Source organism: Heterocephalus glaber, unplaced genomic scaffold (assembly GCF_053883595.1).
Source record: "Heterocephalus glaber isolate CG9 unplaced genomic scaffold, H.glaber_assembly_v1.0 deba00001428, whole genome shotgun sequence".
NCBI lineage: Eukaryota > Metazoa > Chordata > Mammalia > Rodentia > Bathyergidae > Heterocephalus > Heterocephalus glaber.
In genome coordinates, this window is record NW_028258293.1 from 7,085,888 (window position 1) to 7,107,173 (window position 21,286).

The window sequence follows — 21,286 nt, forward strand, 5'->3', positions numbered from 1 at the left end:
ACTGCATTCGAGCCTGGGGTTTCTGTCTGTTACTAAGGCACCACCGTGAAAACAAACGTCGCTGAAGAAAGGCTCTTGCAGAGAAAACAAACAGCTGTAGATGCTAGAAAGAGAATTGCAAATGTCATAACTGATCAGAAAGAAATAAATTAGAATTATCAGTGGAGAGGTTTATTCACCAGACATCCTTGTTTTCTAGAGGTAAGTAAAACGATTACCTGAAAACACTATGGAACTTTATCCAGTTCCCTGTTAATAATTATGATAATTATGACAAATACAGCTAACATTGATTACACAGCGACTGTGTGCCACTAACTCCTCTAGGAATTTAGTTTTCACAGTGGATACTGAGGTAGAAAATTATATTATAATTATCTCTACATCACAGTTGAAGGAAAAAGAATGTGCTCCCAAAACTCCTCAGTTTATAAAATAAATATATATTTCTCTCACTTGTTATAGTATCAAAATCTGGAATCATGGAAAAACATTTACTGACACTTCAAAGTTGGGCTTCAGGATCTGGATGATTTGAAATATTCAAAGAGGCTCCATTTTAAAAGAAATTAACTAACCAGAGTTTTAGAAGGGTGCCTAAAGATAGCCATTATAATTATAAGGCACTGAATAATCATCACAGGGGATAAATGAGCATGGGGCTGAGCTTGTATTATTTGACTTAACAGAAACATTCAATTAAGCCAAACACTCAGTCTTCCATTGCCTTGATAACGTGGCTGGAGTCTGAGAAAAGCTGCCAAACTTCTGTGTTGTGGTAGCAGTTGGTATTTTTCAAGTGCACAAAACCTACTGAAGAATTCACAGATAGTGTACGTCAGTTTACTGACATAGTGCTTTCTATTGAAAAGAAGGATTGCTACCAAAGTGCCTGGGAGAAAATACAGGCAAATAGTTAATGCATTCCTGGATGTGGGTGGTGTTTTTAACTATTACTCAGAAGTGAGTAATGAAACCCAAATATCATTGATCATTTGTGGCTAGTACAAATCTTTGCTGATGCCGTGAAAGAGTTGGATAACTTTCCCTGTATAGATCAATAAATAGATATAGATATTGATGCATATATATTGTAGATATGTTGTTACAGATATTTAGATATATTTTCTCCTCACATATTCATATAAATATACATAAACATACACATGTGCATATATAATTTTTCAGGCAGAAGGAGCTGACATGAATAAATAATCATTGATGTGATATTTACCAAGAGATATAGTACCATGAGCTACTCTGTACTTATAATTACTAAAAGGAAAACTACAGGGTATCTATGGAGGAGTAAGGACTACGCTTATTAGATACACTCAAATATTTTAATTTTTTGTCTTTCATAAGATAATGGAACATAATTTTGCACTGCTTCCTGTTTCTGGTTTTTGTTCTTATATTGAGTATGCATGCACTTAAAATTAGAAGATAAATATATACTCCATGAGTACTTATATTTCATAAGTAGGAATACATATCTATACCTACATTCATTCACTCCCTCATTCATGTAATGACATACATGATATCCTTCTTAATTTTAGGTTTGCCTGTGAGAGTGTCTTAACCCTCAGACATTTGTGAGATCATAGATACAAATGTAATCCTCTACCAAGTGTCAGTAGGGCACAAATACTCCCAACTATAAAGGTGAGTTAATACAATGCTGGGCTCCTGGAAATCACCTGCAGGGTCAAAATGTAAAGACTGTAAGCACAAACTCCACGATATTTAGAAACTTCTGGCATAAGTCATTATCTACAATTTCTGAGGGTAATACCAAGTGCCAATTTGAAACAAAGTATTTACAAGGTGAAGCAGCGTGATTAGACCACGCCTCTTTAAGACTCAGGGCTGAGCTCCTCCATCTGTACAAGGAGACGCACAGGTGAGATGCTGCCTGAAAATTCTTCTGGCTCTAATTGTGTATGTGTCCTACAAAAGTAGACTCCTAGCCATGATTTTGTTGTCTGATAGAATCACTTATGTTGGCTGAGGGCTTCTCCTTCTTTTTAATCATATTATAATAACATGTGCGGATTGGAACTACCACCAAGATCTTCTTGTCAAACTTCTTAAATTCCTAATAAAATACCAAGCTCTTCTACAGATACCCCATTAATACTCCTAAGTAGACAGCAGGGACCTCAAAGGTCACTAGCTACTAAAATTACTTAAACATTTCCAAACAAGTCCATAATTTAATTAATAATTCATATGTGGCAAAATAAAATCTGATGTGCTTTTTGTTAACACCTCATTAATTAGAAATCTACCTTTGCCCAGTTATTTCATTGGGATAGAGCTTATTAGTTCTTCTTTCCCCCTTCTTTCCTGCTCTGAGGAACTAAGAGAAGAGTAGATTTTCAGAGCTGGGGAGGTTAAACAGCCTTAGTGATAGAAACTACTCAGCTATGTGGTGAAAGCCACATGGGGATCTGTGTACCAGCTGCGATGAGAACAGACCCAGGAGGGCCTGGAAAGCACCACACAGGAGTTGTCTTTCATGGAAGAACTGCCCTAATGGGGTGGGAGTGCAGGGAGGAAGGTATGTGATTACAGGGCACAAATGAAACGTGGAATGGGGTGCTACACTTTCTCAGGCTGTGGGAACTGCACTTGCGTCAAGTTTAACCGGTTGTACCAGATGGCTGTTCCCAAGAGAATTCTATCCAATATCTGAGTACTTATATATCCAAATACTTTTATAAGTGCACATTCATTTATGCATATATGCTACTTGCTTCATCAAAAAAATATATATACATACATTCCAAAAATAGCACATTAGAAGATATGAATGACAGAAAACTGAACTTGTGTGCTGGGTATATCTTTCTATAGTAAGCAGCATGTGGTAGAAGAACCATCCTTCCATATTATTACCTATTTACTAGTGCTGTGTTTTGGTGGAATACTTGCCATTTAAATAAATATGAGTGTGAGTCCATGACTTTAGACAAAGGAAATGCTCTTATGACAAAAATTAAAGATCAGAGATTCTGCTTCATTACTGCCAGACAATGAATACAGCTGAATTTCAAACACAAACAGACAAGCAATTTACCTTGCTGTGACAGAATCAATGAGTTAGGACTAAAGCAGTGGTCCTCAACCTTTTAAATACCAGGGGCCGATTTCATGGATGACAGTTATTCCCTTGGTGGCTATGGGGAGGGGGCAATAGTTACAGAATGATTCAAGTAGATTAGAATTATTGTGCACTTTATTTCTATTATCATTACATTGTAATATCTAATGAAATAATTATACAACTTGGCATAATGCCAAATCAGTAGGGTCTCTGATTTGGTTTGCCTGCAATTAGATGATCCCAACTGCAGGTGACGGGAACACTTACACCCAAAGAGTGATATGTCCAATCTACTGCCTAAATTAGTTTTGTTTGCTGTCACTGTAGAAAAACCTGCTTCACAAAGACAGGACACTATTTAACCCAGAATATATGGAGATCTGAAGTTGTCTCTGGCATTCTTTTAAGTCATTTGCAATCTCAAGCAGTGGCTACTCTTCTGGCATAGACAAAGTCAATTTACCTCATTTATTCACAAATGGATTGTGCATCCATTCCTTCCCAGTTTGGAGGGCACCTCTACTTGGGGTTTAATACTCAAACTCATTTGAAAGCTGAGATAGGTGGTCATGTACCAGCCAGGGGAAAGAAGGCCCTGGCTTAGCCTCCTTCAAAATCTCCACTAGTGTTTGACACATCATCCCCATGTTCACTGGTTACACTCACAACTCCAGTTTGACTTTGAATGCAGCCACTTTATCGCTGATTTCAACAGAGTTGGCATGATGCCCTAAGGTTGAGTTTATCAAGCAGGTCGAATATGTCAAACAAGTAACCAAGTTTGGTGATCCATTCTGTGTCACTGAAATGTGCTGCCAATGATGGCTCTTTTTTCTAAAAGAAATCTAAATTGAAAACTTTTACCAGGGATCTAGCTCTAGAAAGCCACCTCATTTCTTTGCATATGAGAAGACTTCTGTTTACAGAGCTGCATGAAAAGATGTGTTAGGGGCATATACTTTTAATCATGTGCTGTGAATTGTTGAGTTCACACTTTTTGGCAAGCTACAATTTCTCTATCACACAGTATATAGTCTCAAATTCAAAGGTGACCTCTTTGATCTGAGTAGTGAAACCAGAAAGCCATCCAATCTTAGGAGGTGCTCTGTCCATGCACACACTGGCACACAACCAGCAATTAAGTTTTCACACTTGAATAGTTCCTCTGCTGTGGTGCTGTCTGGCAGCAAAGGTGCACATAGCATACTCTCTCCACATCCTCCTATAAAACATATCGCAGAAAAATAGGTACTGGTGTCTCGTTGTCAACAAGCACTGGCATCTGATTTAAACCCACCCACCAGATGCAGCTTGTTACTTGCCACTCACTGATAGGGTTTTGATCAGTTATGAGTCTGCAAGTAATGGATTCATTATGGGTTCTGTGCAGTGAAACACTCTAGTAATATTAATCCATTTTTGCAGCTGCTGCCCAGCACTAGCATCACCACCTCAGCTCCACTTCAGACCATCAAACATTGGTTAATCAAAAGGAGCCTGCAACCTAGATTCCTCCTATGCACAGCTCACCATAGGGTTCACTCTCCTGTGAGAATCTAATGCTGCTGCTTATCAGACAGGAGGTGGCACTCAGGCAGTGATGTGAGCTGTGGGGTGTGGCTGTGAATACATATAAAGGTCTGCTGGGTCTCCTGCTGCTCACCTCCTCTGGTGCAGCCTGGTCTCTAATAGGCCAGGGGCCAGCACTTGTTAGTGGTCTAAGGGTTGGCGACTCCTGTTCCAAAGGGTGGAGAAAGGGGTTTAACGGAACGAGTAACACTAAGTAAATATCCTGCTGACACTATATCCTAGAATTTATGACTGCATATTTCTTCTAGTTGTAAAGTAAGAAGTTGGAAGAAATATTTTCAACATTATCAATGGTTAAAATAATAACAATTCTACAGTTATGAATTAAAAGAAAAGAAAAAAGAATAAAATTTATAACCATTAAATGATTAAACTTTCTCAATAATGTTATCTGATATTACTGAAAAACAGAATGTTCCTTATCTGGTTCATTATGATTGCAGTATTCTCTGTTGATTTGCAAGACATCAGCCATGCAGTGATTTAGAAATCCTCTCATGCTCTAACTCTGAAAGTAAATCTAATAATGCAACAAAAGAAAGGGCTATGTGCCGCAAAAATGCTCTAATTTTTTCAAAAAAAAATCCCAACTAGGGATTCTTCTTCTAACCAAATTCAGTTGGATCTCCCTTCTCTCAAAAAGTTAGGCAAAATGAGATAAAAATAATCACAAAAAAGCAAAGAAAAGAGCTAGACCAAGAGGAGTCAATTTAGGATTTCATTTGTTCACTTTGTAAGCACTTACTATATGCATCTGAGCCTGGTGATGAGTTGGGAAGACATAGGGACTTTTCCTTTTCCGTAGTAGACAAATGCATTGCAATGAGAAAACTTTTCAGACACAGGAAGTGGAGTGCACAGCCACTGCTCATAGAGGTGACAACAGCCCAGCTCCCAGATTACTGTGCAGGCTCGACACAGATGAGTGAAAGTCTCCCACACAAATTCAAGATACTGATTCAATATGGGAACAAAACACTCCCTTACTGGAGCAAGAATGTAAGAAAAGATAAAGTCTCCCAAATAGGACATGAAATCAATATTATAAGAAAAGAATCATTTTGGATTTAAAAAGTATTTATAGTCTAACTCAAAATTTATTGAGCCATAGTCAATAAAGTGTAACATCGGCTACTTCATGAAGATGTAATTATAGCAACTATAATTTTTATAGACATGGACTCAAGGTTTCACTCCCTTCTTTTAGTCAGCATAACTGCATATGATCCTAGCTGCAAAAGATATGGGGAGTCTAAAAAGTATAGTCCCTAAATAAGCAGATATAAATTTCCAGCTGAAACTGATGCTACTACATTACCAAAAGGAAGCCTGGGAGAAGAAAACTGGTGGACATGCAGCTCTTTCTAGCACACTAAGTTATTTCAATGATAACTCGAAGCCAGGGGAGGTAGTGGGTATCAGAAGATAGTAAAGTAACACATGAACATAAAGCAGATACTGTATAATATTTGTTTTGATCCTAGAAAATGTAAGAAAAGCATGGGCCTCTGAAATTATCCACAAACACTAGACAGCCTTAAAACTCATTACAAAAATCACAATTTTTCAGTGATTAAATATCCTATAAATAGCCAATTATTACTACCTAAGAAAATTATTCTCCATTTTTTTCTTTCTTTTTTAATACTGGGGATTGAGCCAGGGGCTTTTCACTGAGCTATATCCTCACCCATTCTTTACTTTTCAAATTGAGACCATTCTCCATAAGTCACCAAGCTGCCAATATTGGGCTGGAATTTGTGATCCTCCTGCCTCAGCCTCTCAGAGTCCTGAGATTATGGGCGTGTGCTAGCAGGCCTGGATTTTCCTTCTTTTTAAATAATAAAATAACTCAAGATGCATATTAGAGCATCATTTTGTTATAAAACCTTGTTTCTTGTGTTTGAAAAATGTTAGAAATTTATTTGGAAAAGTAGTATCTGTTAATACTTCATTTTTTGATCCATTTACATCCTAATACAGTAGCTTTAATTTTAAAATAACAATGTACATTCCCATTTATCAGATAAGATTAATTGTGAAAAGGGTTATAAAATAGTGTTATTCTCATCTGGCTGTATACCTTTATTGAAAGTCCACCCTCATGTTTAATCTTATCCAGAACAGAGCCTGCACATGGACTATGAGAGGTGTGACATCCAATACCACAGGAAATGCTCTGAGAAGAACACAGGGTTTATTTTCTTGCAGCAGCTGACAGGAATAGTGAGCGTAGCCAGAGGGTCCCTGCGTGTGACATTCAGAAAGATTAAAGAAGCTGGTTATTCAGCTGATTACTGTCATGGTGATTTCCAAGTCTAGAATTCATGGGGGAAAGGGGATAGATGGGAAAGTAGGGAGAGGTAGAAAAGCACCTAAAAAAAAAAAGAGAGAAAATTGAGTTCTCAGTTCCTTTTTCACTCTCATTTAGTTGTGAAATGAAGCAAAATGAAGACTTCCTAGATTTTACTTTATCTGTTTCTTCCCTTTCAGAATGAGTTCTGGCTGACTTAATGGCTTGTATAAGGAGTCAACGATGTCACGCATATAAAAAGCCTGTCACAAAGAAGGGTAATTCGCTGGTCATATGCCAGTCACAGAGTGACAGCGGCACTGACACCGATTTTGGTTTCCATCGACATAAAATTGTACGTATTTATGGTGTTCCATGTAATAACTGGATACATGTAGACTCTGTATTATGATTGAATTGCAGTAATTAGTGCTTTCATCCACTTAAAACTTTACAACTTTGTTGTGTTGATCATTTAATCTCCTTTTTGCTAGTTCATGAGATTTACAATAACTTTTACTTTTTTTTTTTTAAATAACTTTTACTTTTTGAACCATAGTCATTGTAGTGGGCTACAGAACATTAGAATTTATTCTTTTTATCTCACTGGTTCATAGCTTCTCTCTACACCCTCTTCTCCCTACCCTTCCTAATGCCTACCAAGCAGGATTCTTTTCTCTTCTATGAGATAAAGCTTTTTAGCTACCATATATGAGTGAGGTCTTGCGATATTTGTCTGTCTCTGCCTAGCTTATTTCACTTAACTTAGATCCTCCAGGGGCTCCTCTGTTGCTGTGAATGGTAGTTTGTTCTTGTTTAATGTTAACTCACACTCTTGTGTATACGCCACATTTTCTTTGTGCATTTGTCTGTTGATAAATACCTTGGTTGATTGCAGACTTTGTCTATTGAGAACAATGCTGTGATAAACAACAGAGTACAAGTATCTCAATGATTACTGATTTCATTTCCTTTGGCATTATATTCAGAAGTGGATTTACTCGATCGTGTGGTAGTTTTACTTTTGTCATTCTGAGGAAACTCCATGCTGTTCTCCATGATGACGGTATTAATTTGCATTCCCACCAGCAATGTATAACAGTTCTTTCTCTGCCTCTTTGACAGCATTTTTATAGACCTGGTAGCTGGGGTGAGATGATCTCTCATTTTGGACTTTATTTCCATTTCCTTGGTGATTAGTGATAGCCAACCTTTTAAAATATGCTCCTTGGTCATTTGTATTGCCGAACATTTGATCCAAGGGCTACAGAAAGCAGTTTCTTCTCATCAGAAAATGGGTCATACTCCAGGTTGCTCAATATTTTAGGCCACAAATCAAATGTGGGCGAATCCTTAAAATGTTAAAAATCATATCATGAATCCTCTCTAACCATAGTGGAATAAAACTAGAAATTAACAATGAGAGGAACTTTAAGAATTTGTATGAATACACGGAAATTAACAACATGCTCCTGAACATCTGGTACGAGACTCTCTTTCCTTTGTGGTGAGCTGTTTTATAATTCACTTATACAAAGCCAGCTAGTAATAACACAATCAATGAGAACTTACTATGTGATAAGCTCAATAATACCGATATTAGTGATAGAAAAGGAGATGAGGAAGAGGAAAGAAGGGGGATACACTGGACGTCTTGTTTATCTTTTTATATTTTAGCGTTTCTGATCCAACATTTGTATTAAATATTATTTGGGTTCCTGTTGATATATTATACCATTGGTTCTACTGAGTATGCAGCACTTCATCGAAAGTGTCCCTGGTTTTGCATTTGGGGAATACTCTCTTGTACATTATGCAGATTTTGTGCAGAAAAGGTAATCAGTTGCCCTGCTCTTCCTTGGCTAATAAGAGTAAATCAGACCCAAATTAGACCATGGTCTGTCCTTTCCACAGCTGCACTTAAACCATACCGTCAGTGCAACGGTCACGATTTTTGAGTATTTCCCTTTCCAGACCTTTGTCATTACTAGGTCCAGCAGATTGCCGTTCATTTTTGTGTCTTCACCTGTAAAATCGAATCTTTTTCACTCAAATTTGAGAAATGCAGGTGGCCAAGTTTCAATTTGTACCCACTGATTCTGAACTCTAAATAGCTTCAGGAATCTACATATTAAGAAAAATCTCCAGACATTTATTGGCAGCCAGCCAACACCTGCCCATTGGTCCACATCTGCCAGCCCCTTCTTTGGAGCATTCCTGTCCAAAATGTGACAGATGGCCTGGCTGTGTTGGCATCACTTACGGACTTGTTAGGAACACAGAATCACAGGACTCATCCTTAAGCAGAATCCTCAGTTCTGTAGGATCCCCTGCAGGTGCTTCTTATGCACATTAAATTACCGGGCATGCAGAAAGACAAATCATTTTTAGAAGGTCCATTGAGTAAATATGAGATTGTAAACCAATGTGAAATGCTAGATTTAAATCCTGTAGAACCTGTAAGAGGCAGAATGTATAAAATATTTCCTTTCTATAAAACAGCAACTTGCTTGCAATTTTTTATATCAACTTAGGTTGCCAATATGCAATATATGAAGTTATATTTTTAGAAGACATGAGATAAGAAATGGAACTTTCTCCCACCCATAGCAACAGCAAATCTTAGAAGGCAAGTGTCAGTGATTGATGGAGGACACTGTCCCATCCAGCCTTGGCTTCTGCAACTTTCAGACTTAAGGTAGAAGAAGACAATACACTGTATACTGCTTTGAGGGGTCGAGCAGATTGAGTCAATATATTGCAACAATGGTAAAATAGTGCAGTTTAATCTTTCACTAAATTTCTTTAAGGTTGAATAAAATCAATGATTATATTACCACACATCACACTGTCAACCCACTTTAAACATTGTATTGCTAAGAAGTAGAATGAAAAAGAAAAAAAACAATGGGCGACCTCAGCTGCTGCCTGAAAATAGATTTACAAGAAGGGTAAGAGTTTTCAAACTGGACCGAAGGCAAAAATACAAATGCCTGAGCACAGGATCTTTGTCTTGTATTAGGAAATTTAGTTAAAGGAGACATAATTGGTTTTCATATCAGGCAGCCTCTATTCAATCCCTTCTTGAATGACTGAGTTTTAATTCTCTCAATTATTTCACGTAAACACTTCCAATGAGGATGCTGAGAGGACTTTTTGCTAGGTTTAGGTCACATGTCGATTTATATTTTCACTACTCTTCATTAAATCTAGCTGGGAATGGTGACGTATTCCTCTGGCCCCAACTACTCTGAAAACTGAGGCAGGAGAATCACTTGAACTCAGGAATTCAAGAGCACCTTGGGCAATTTAGTGAGATCCCGTCTTAAGAAATGAATAAACAAACCTGAAATTAAAACCCTCCAAGGCTATAATAATAATATAATATAATATAATATAATAAACAAAGTATACAAATAAAATGTGCAAAGACTCTCAAAATCATAGATTTTGACTGTACACAGAAGACATTATACTGAAAACACCAACAACAACCGAAACAAACTGAAAACAGTTGTTTAAATCAGGTAAGACAGGCATGTAACGCTGTTTACTTCATACCATGTGATGAGTCCCTGAGTGTTGGTAAGCACAGGATAAATACAGGTAAAGTGTTGGCTTTTGTCATCTTCATCATAATCATCTTCATGAGTATTTTATTTTGTGTTATATATCCTAATGGTAGAAAATTTCCTGCTTGGCATTGTTTTGTGTGGAGTAAATGAATAAATGCATGTGCTCTGCTAAGCATTATTGTTGATCTCCTATACTTCCTACCTAGCGCAGTTGCAGAACTTGGGAGCAATTTACAATAATGGTTGAACATAAAACACAAGAGTATTTGCCTATCATCTCTAAGTTCTATCACATGGACAAATAGAATGCTTCAGTTCAGACTCAAAACTAATAGCAGGAAGTGGGCTTGGCCATCAAATGCCATGTGAAAGTCATGATTCCCAATGATAACATGGACACCTTACCCAGCTCATATGCACCTAGGGAGTTTCTTAATGCTATCCCAAAAAATTAACACAAATCGGGTCATTTAAAATAGCACAAGTTAATTCTGCAACTGTTCTATTGCAGGCCCAAATTCAGAAGTCACCAGAGTGAAATCCCAGCTTAAGGAAGATCGAGTTCCTTCCAGATGTCCTAGGGGAGAATGTGCTCATTGTCTTTTCCAATTTCTCAGGGCTGCATGCCATCCCTTGGCTTATGGATGCATCCTTCTCGCCTTCAAATCACTCTCTCCATCTTCATATTCCCTCCTCTCATGTGTGTGCATGTGTGTGCGTGTGTGTGTGTGTGTGAAATTTCTCTCTGCTTCTCTCTTACATGGATACTTCTGATTACTTTAGCTGTTTCTTGGATAACAGGATCCCCAATTTAATTACACAAGCATGAATCTTTTTTAAAAATAATAAAGTAACTTGAAGAGATTCCCAGAAGTAGAGCCTGATATGTTGGGGCCATCTTTCAGTCCACTGCATACATTTTCACTGTAAAAGTTAATTATAGAACCAACCGCAAGTAATGTTGAGTCTGTGAAGAGCTGTGAAGTCATTTTTACATTTACTAGAATTAAAGGAGGGAGCAATGACACTATTCACACAATCATTGTGTCCTTTGAACCTCACAACCACTAGTATTTATTTTTAAATAATATTTACATATCACCAACATTTAGTGTCAGAGATGTTATCTGAAGCTGACATCGACAGGTAAAATAGGTAGGTAGGATTTTAAGGACTCTACCAGCCTTCTTACCTCTAGTGATGTCTACTTTTTCCTCCCATCCATTGGCATTTTCTATATGTCTGAGGAATCTAAATAGTTCATAATTATCTAAGCAATTATTTTAGAAGAATTCCAACACTGAATTTGCTTACCACAGATATAAACCAAACTAATATATATATTTGAAAAATAAATATTTTAAATCTTCTATTGTGTCAACATAGCATGGATTACATGATCAATTATTTTAAATGTAATCTTTTCTGTTGCCCTTATAATTATATACAGTATATTTTTCAATGATATTTGGGAGGAGGCAGCTTACTTTGACACACAATTATACACACTCACACCCACACACAACACTCAGAAAGCTCTAGGGAAATGGAAACTTTGTACAGTCACTTAGGCAATTTCTGAAATACTAATGGCTGTTTGCACAGAATTAACAGAGTTTACTTCTTAGACATTATTAACGCAGTTTATACGATACTGTTTCCACAGACTAAAAGTTCACAGTTATTAAATCCTGACACTGAAATGTAAGGGTCATATGGGGATCACATCATTCAAACCATTTATTTTTACCATAGAGATTCACAGAAGGTTCCAAAAGGACTAACTCTGAGATGCCGGCAAAGTTCTTTGGTCTCCACTCTCAGCCGAAGCTACGTGTCTCTTCTCCTACGTCCTTCCTCACTCTCTTCCTTGCATCCTTTCTCCTTCCTTCCTTCTTTCTTGCTTCTTTCTGCTTTGGTTTTTCTCTTAGAGGCTTTTGGTCTGTTTCTGTGCAGAATGTCACCTCAAGTACAATACCCTACCTGTCTGCTCCCTGGGTGAAAGATGTCAGAATTCAGCAGATTCTAATTAATATACAGTCTTCTGATTATCCATGATTTTCCAAATCATTGTATGTTTAATAAATACTTCTCACAATTTGGAGAACTTTATGCCTATGAGTTGTAGAAAGTTGCTCATTTATTTCAATTTATATAAGTATAACCTATTTAAGAAATTTTGATTATTTACTCCACAAATATTTATCACATGACTACTATGTTCTAGAAAATGCAAAGATGGTATTAAATGCTGAAACAGAAAAAAACTCCTTTTTCTATAGTTTTGAAATAGTAATGTTGATATTCGTGAGAAATAGTACTGTACACAAAATGTGTTAATAAGGTGGATTCAATGTTAAATGTCTTTACTACAAAAATGAAGAATGACAATAAGCAAATAAATCAATGAATTATATACTATAATTTCAAGAACTGATAGCTATTGTAAGAAAAAGTAAAATTAGGCATTAGATATTTCTGTTGCACGTGCATTTTAGAATAAGATACAGGATTATCATAAATTGAGATTATGTACTTTTGTACTTGAGTACAGTACAATAAGTTACTTGCTTGCTCTTGAAGCAATTGCCTATTTCAGATATATTGAATTCCCACCAAGGACTAGCTGGGATACGTGTGTGCTAACAATTTTGCAGAGCTTTTCAGGCTTTAGTATGTTATTTGGAATTATTTCACTACTTGTTCCTGATGAGAGAAGCCTTCATTCCATTCTCTCAGCCTTGCTTACCTGGATTCTCCCCTGATCTTCCTTTGCTTAACTCTCTATCAAGCTGTAACCCCTTAATCCTACCCTACTAAGTCTATTTTCTGAGTGAAGAGTACTTATGGTGTCACCGAGGGGAGAGACCTGAGTCCAGTTGGAACTTGAAGTTTAGGTGGGCCTGTTGGTTCCAGGAATAATGTGAGATCCCAGATGCACCGAGGAGGAATAACCGAGCAAGAAGCAAATGCAATGGCATAATGAATGTCAGGACTGAAAGGAAACTAGCCCTCCCATTTGCATCCAGGCACAGGGATGGAGGATGCAGATGTTCATTATCTGGAGTAATGTGACAGGAGCTGCCCCAGTAGTACACATATGGAAACTCTGAATGTACAAAGTGAATGTACAGCAGCAGAAGTGCAAGCCTTTGATATATTTGAAGTGAGGTGGAGTTGCAGACAAAGGGATATCGCTAATAATAACATGGCGATGCATATCCATCATCCTTGACTGGGGACAGGAAATGATCACGATATTACTTACATTCTCTGATTTGGAGGATAATAAAGAAATGACTGAGGATGGCAGAGAGAAATAGCAGCGTTTGCTGATTTTTTGATGCACTTTTTCTTATTCGCATGATATTTAGGTGCTCTTCTATAATGAACACTTCTTTCATGTGGAAAATCTACTTGTGTTGGAATAGCGTGAATCTCATCAAACACAAAACCAGAAATGTGAGTCAGACTTGGTAAACCAAACTTCCCGCTTCTTTGGCTATGGTGATGTGGGATTTTTCTGCTGGTGCATTCTAAAAAGATTTTTACACTGGGCTGTCTCTAAGAGGGTAGAGTCTGGTTTCTCGAGTTGTTAGACTCTTTGTTTGTCATGTGGAGAGAAATACTCTGAGAGTCTGAATGAGTGTGTATAGAAGTGAGAGTCGATGTTCCATGTTACCTTGTTCTTTTTAGATATTTTATTTATGGTGATCTTGGTTGGCTGGTGGTTTAGAACTATTCCTATGCAAATATCTATCTGTACATAGGCCAGCTTATTGATGAATTAATTGCACCTCAAAAACAATAGCAATAATAATTATGGTAACGTTGTTTACATTTGTTCTGAACTTATTGTGTGCCACATGTCTTGCATGCATATTTCTTATGTACTAAACACTTCACTTTGAGATATATAAAACGTGTATTATTTTACAAAAGACATGAGCACAAAGAGTCAAAAGGAGTCAAACTCTCCATGCTGGTGAAGATCAGTAGATATTCCTCAGTCAGAGAAGCAAAGCCCAGATGCAGGTAGGGGCATGAGGACCACAGTTTCCATGAGATCATTTATAATATCCCATATAATGTAATTGTCTAGGCAATATTCTGCAGCAGGGAATTATTCGCTGGGATTAATTGTTAACAACAGTAAATAAAGTAGAATCTAAGGTAGAGTGTAAACCGCCATAGGACAGCGTTTCTGGGGTTACCTCTGAAATGCTGAGCAAAAATGCCATGTCCTGGCACAGCAGGGAATGCACTGATGCAGCTGCATGTGATGAGGCACATTCCAGATTCATTTTCTGTATATTATACTTTGGCTAAATCAATCATATTGGCTGCCCCAGTAATTTTTCACAACTCATATGTATAACCTTGGTTCAGGAAATCCAAGCATATTTTTCAAGTAAGCTGTTCTGAAGTTTGATTCAGATACAGCACACCATCAAATTAACTACTTCATCCACATCAAGAAACAACAATCTCTTCATCTACCATGGGAGTTTTGATATATCCACTTTTTTGGGCTTGCTTTTCCTGTTATGAATGAAAAACCATAAACTTCAACCCTTTCATTCCTTTCAAAGAACACTCCCCCCTTATGTGAAGCCTTCCATGGCTACCGCATTTAAAGAGGGTACTGTGCCCTTCTGAAGCTTTATAACATTTTATTTAAAATGCTTATTTTAACTTTGTTTGCATTGTCCTTATTTTGTGCAAATTATCACCATGTCATTTATGGTAGGAAAGTCATTTATTATATAACATTACATGCTACTCTGTGTATTTCCATGATCACATTTTTATACTTGAAATTTAAGTATATTAGTGGTTTCTGTGTAATCTAGAACAATCCCAAGACAATACTGTGAATCCAGTAATATGTTCATCATAAAAATGAATGCATAGAATAATAAATCTCATATATACTCCTAAATAAGCATTAAAATAATTCCACAGTCAGACTTATGTCTAAAACCTGTTCCTTTCTTGCTATCTAAAAGAATGAGTAAATAGTATTTGGGGAATATACAACATGCCCAGGTGGTGGAAGGGTATGAAGTTCATCATCCCCCAAATCATGTCCACTTGGAGCCTCAGAATTTGGACCAACTCTCAATGAGGAATGTAATCATCCTGTATTGCAAACATGTTCCACATTAAAATTTAATAAAAAATAATTTGGAAATAGGATCTTTGCACATGTAATTAAGCTAAAACAGGGTCTTAGTGGATTAAAGTGTGTCCTAAATCTATTAATTGTTATCTTCTTAAGAAGAATAGATGATGCACAAAGATGGAGACACACAGAGAAGGCCATACTAAGATAGAAGTAGAGATTGCAGTGATGAAACCATAGCAAAAGGATGTCATGGTTTGCTGGGAGCCCCTAAACTTCCCCAAGAAGACAGGCTATGTGGTGTCCATGGATGAGTGAGAACACACCACGTGGATGGCCAGCTTCCAGATCTTGGCAATGGTAGCTCTACTACAAGACACTCAGGCCCGTGAGTCATTGTGATGTTCCTGAGAACCAGAAGGATGGCCTCATAGAACTTTTGGGGGGACAATGGCCCAGCTGACACTTTTATTTTGAACTCGTGATATTCAGATATGCAAGAACAGTTTGTGTTATTTCAACCACCCAGTTTTGAATTCTCTTGAGTGCAGCCCTAGGTATAATACAGATAGGTTACAGGAAGTTTACACACTGGCTACAAAATTAATCCAAGTAATTTGTTAATTAAAAATTTTTAACTTGTTTAATTTTAATTGTTTAATTTTAAATTGTTTCAGAAATCTTCATGTAGGAAAGGGAAATAAGTAGGAATAAAGTGAAAAAGTTGTGATAAAATAAAACATCTTGAGCATGTCTTTGGCTCAGTATATGTTCCACTCAAACTCTTACAACTATTCATCCCCAGGGAGGCACGAGAATCCATTTGCAGAATGATGACCCCAAGGCCCTCTATCACATTATGAAATATTCCAACCTCTTCACTTCATTGTGTTCACTGAGCCAAGAAGATGGAATAATTCCGAGAGATTTACAGCCCCAAGAACTGAACTAAAATGGATGTTCCTCTTAAAATTTACTGGAGTTTTCTGTAGATCAGTAATTGTTCAGCTTTAATATTTTCTGTGTCGATTATTGACTCCCTTTGAGAATCTAGACTTTCTTCCTTTAAAAAATATACATATGCATGTACAATTTGTTTGTGCTAGTTCAGGTCAGAGGTTCCCTGATATTAATCTTTATATTTTGTACAGTCTCTATGCAATCCTATTAGAAAAAAATTAAATCAGGTTTTATCTCTAAATTAAAATGTAGCAGACAGTATTTGTTTAATTCATTTAATTCATTGCTGGTAAAAACAGACTTTCACGTGGTCTTAATTTATTTTCAGAATCAAAATCCTGGCTGTGCACTGTTGTTGTTGTTGTTATTTGTTTGTTTTTGTAAAAATGTGAGTTAGACTTTATGAAGGGTAGGTTTATAACTTTAAAGAGTCTGCATCTAGGCGACATGATTGAGAAGAAAGAAAACTGTACTCACAAGATAAGGATGGACAGGATGTCAAGCACACACTTGGAAAATTACAGGATAAACACAAGCCGACTGCAAGCTCAGCCTCTGGACTCCGAACACATCTCTCAACTGCACATCACCCTTCAGGGTGACTAGGGACTGTTAACACTGGATGCCATGAACTATAGAACTATAATGCCGTGTTAAGAAAAGGGGCCTTTAGTGCACATAGTGCCAATTTTTTTGATAATTGTTTCCAAAACATTCTGTAGTATTGAATCCATGTTTCCAGTGAAAAATTCAGAAGTCAAAGCAAAGGTCATGGCAGCTCTATGGCAGGTGAAATTGAGACTCTTTAATCAGGCTTGATGTGGACAATATGAAAGACATAAGACTGTGGGGCGTGGGAGGTTGGCAGCTTGGGGATGCTGTCCTAAGACAGTCCAGTGTTTGTGATGTTGTTCCTAAGACCTCAGTACAAACTATATTTGCATTTCTCCTTACAATTTTGCAAACTCTCCAAAGTGGCCTAGTAAATTCCTTTCTGAACAAAGGATATATTTTCCCCAACCAAGAACCATGATTTCCATGATTTCCATCACTAAACCTATGATTTAGTCTTCAGATTCCTGAAATTGTATCAATAGGTTTTGAGAACTATTTAAAAATCTGCAGATAGATGTGTTGCAAGATTTTTTCCCTAGGCACTTATAGAAATAGCAATAAAACAAACATGAGAGGAGATTAAGTCTGTTGATAATAGAAGGTAAAGATGGCAGATAATTAAATAAAAATTGAATTAAACTCTATAGACCATTTGACAAGGAGGTTAAAGATGAAAGAGTTGAGACACAGGAATGACAAGAAAATTGAGCCATGAAAGAGTTAAGAAAAAGACTGACAACGTTGCTCAGTTTTTCATTTCCACCCCTGAGCAGAATGAAGCCCCCTTTCAGTTTATGACCTTATTTGTTTTCAGCATGATTCCCTATTTCCACCTTAACTTTACCTACCTTGAATGAGCCTCAAAAACAATTAAACTCTAGATAAAAACAAACCACCACAGATGAAAGTGAGGAAAAAATATTTCCCCTGTCTTGTCCTTTCCATTCAACTTCCATTTGTTTATTTGCTCAATAATTCCATACAGACTATGTCAATACCATTGCCCATCAAATATTGCTAGCTGTATATTCTTCTAAAAGTCCTGAACACCATGCAATTCTTTCCTTTCATTAAGAAATTTTAATTAATTGTTTGTCCCAATGCCTGATTTGTCCAATATTTTCCAGTTTAATGTCCTATCTTATTCATTACTTTAGCCTTATGTATGTTTCAAACAATTATAGACAAATTTATTTTACCCTTCGAGAAAAATGAATTAAATTCAAGTTGGAAATAATAGGGAGAAAGGGAGTGTTTCAATTAAAAATAAATTCTCAGGTTTGAAGTGCATGAAATTGACTGTATTCAATGATGTGCTTACCATATGGAGAAGTCAGAGAAGGGATATTAAAGTTTTCATTTCCTCTTTTTTTTCTGGAAAAAGCATACTTATGACAATCATATAATATCAAACTACAAAGTAAACAATTCAGTGTGTAAAGCTGTGTAAAAATGTACATTAAATTGGAAACCAGGACTCTGAGATCTTACACAGGCAAAGACAATTAGGCTTCCTTAACCTTGCTTGATTTCCCAATATAAGCAAAAAAATTTGTGCTATTTCATATAAATGACTATATAGTATTTTAAAAATGAATGTAACCTTAATTATTCAGAAGGAACTCATGAATTTATAGAACTGGAGGCTTTCCAAAAGGATAGGCCAAATAAAGTAACTGTATAACTGTAATCAATTAAATATTTCTTTACATCTGTGTTAGTCCTATCAAAGCCTTGCCCTACATTTCCTTGGTGTAGACTTCCCCCCATGTCACACCAATTTACGTTTGCTCAAATAAGCTCCCCAATTTATGTTCGCTCACATAAGCTGCTTAAATGTTTTATTGTGTTACAGTTTAGCTTTTAAACCCAGGGATTACACTGTAAAGATCAGATCTATGGACATAAAATACAAGGTAAATGTAAAACAATTTTTGAATTGTGGAAAAACTGATGTTCTGCAAATTAGTAGAAACAGTGGGTTTGAGGGAAAAACTAGGATTTGGGAAGACTATTTATTATATAAATTGTAACCATAGCATTACCAAAAACAATAATAAAACTAATAAAAATGGAACCAAAATTTAATACTTCCTAGCTATTATCCTATGCCATAGTCAGTCGATCTTTACCTGCTTACACTTGGGATTTAGTGTTAGTTTCTTCCATCCATATGCAGAACCTGGAGGTGTTGGCCTAGACTAAAGCACATTTGCATCAAAATTAAAATCTCTCCCAGATTTTTCACAAATCTCTGTTTTAATTCAGGCAAAAGTCTTAATAGAATCTTCTGTATACACAGATCAGTCAGATATTTTTGTGCAGTGAAAAGTATAAAGTACTTAAGGAACCCTCAGTATAGATGTTCTCTTTTGTGTGTGTGTCTGGTATTGAGGAAAATTCTTGTAGCATTTGTCTAAGATTTGATTGCTTAAAACCTTAACATATTGGGGGGGGGGCTGACTTTCAAAACTTTCCTAACATCATTCTGCCATTTATTCATTGCTAATCTAGTCATTTGGTACAAAGAAATATGCACCATGATAGAATAGATTTGAGGCCAATGTTCCCTTAAGAGAACGGAAACAGAAAGCCAGAGGCCAGGAACTAAAACTTTAGAGATGCGGAGATCTCAATGAAGCTTTCCTTAGTAGTAACATTCAACACAGCAGTTAAAACTGAGAACTTGTGATGATGCTGACACAGACATAAAATAAATAAAAGTGCTTCCCATGCTCTCGTCAATTACACAGAGATTACTCTCCTTTCAGTTCTCTTCTTCATTCTATTCGTAAAAAGAAATACATAAAAAAGAAAACTTCACCAACTTGTTTCCACTTTCATCTTCATTTTACTCTGTGTATTCTCCAATGTTCTTTTCTGGTTATGATTTTGATTTCTAAAGGACTGTGCCCCACAGGGCCCTTGAATCATGGGTCTCAGATGTGCCTGCCTGCCTCCAGGGGAAACTTGAAATATATTCTGCCTTGGAGAACCTTTCCTTTAAACACACACACACACACACACACACACACACACACACACACACACACTTCAATAGTCTTCTCCTTCCAAAAGAATTATAAATATTCAACATTGAATCTTATAAGCTAATGTAAAAATTTTAACATATTTGCTTTTGTATATGGACAATACTAAATAGACTTAAAGAATATTCTAATAATTTTCCAAAATTTCTTTCTTATTTTGAGACTTTACCAATATTCTCATTCAAAAGCAATCACTCAGAAGCCTCCAGGATGCTCTAGAACTCTGTGTATACCTCCCTGTCTTCCTCAACTCTCTGTACTTTATTTAATCAGGATATCATCTGTTTGCTTTACTTATTCTTGAACAGATCTTTCTAGCACTGCCCATATGATCTTACTGTGTGGAGTAGGGAGAACTGTTTTGCTGAGTATATGTCCCTAAGTCTCCACATACAGACCATTTACTCAAGTAAAAAACCTAAATATTTGGGAATTAATACAAAGGATTCAAACTGAAAACATTCAGTTGATGATAAATATTCACCATCAGGTTTTGTTAGAAGTTTAATATTTTCATTGTCCATTTTTATCACACGATTTTGCAATGTTATGAAAGTAAACAGTCATAAGTATAACTTAAAATGTATATTTAGCAAATATTATCTCTATAAATTTTTTTGGAATTATTCCAGCCTTCCTTAGGTAGCAAATTAGAATTTCATATAAATGTTCACCCCAAAACAAAGAAAAATACTTTCAATCTTCATATTTATTTGTTAAGAGGAATTTGTAGTTTTATGTTCAAAGAGCTTATTTCTCAGCTGAGTCCTAGATTGTTGGATTCTATATTTTTTACAATTTGTCTTGGATTAAAAGGTAACTGACATTATTTATACAGAAAAATTAACCTACTAGTCTCATTATCATACATGTGGGTTCACATTGTTGGGTGTGTATGTCTTCATGTCTGTGTGTGCACATATTGTTGAAAGTTACCATGAAAGTAATTTCGGCTTCTTTATATTC

The 21,286-nt window shown here is 36.4% G+C and overlaps 1 protein-coding gene across 6 annotated transcripts in view; it reads right to left on the bottom strand.

The window, feature by feature from the left end:
• Luzp2 (leucine zipper protein 2) overlaps nt 1–21,286 on the bottom strand; it is a 430,463-nt gene that overhangs the window by 198,375 nt on the left and 210,802 nt on the right. For 4 of the 6 annotated variants that reach the window (XM_087211522.1, XM_087211525.1, XM_087211523.1 and 1 more), the window contains exon 6: nt 19,403–19,471. The exons of the other annotated variants lie outside the window; for them this stretch is intronic. In XM_087211522.1, the coding sequence (XP_087067648.1) occupies nt 19,403–19,471 (69 nt within the window). The remainder of the gene's footprint in view (nt 1–19,402; nt 19,472–21,286) is intronic. 6 annotated transcript variants of the gene reach the window in all.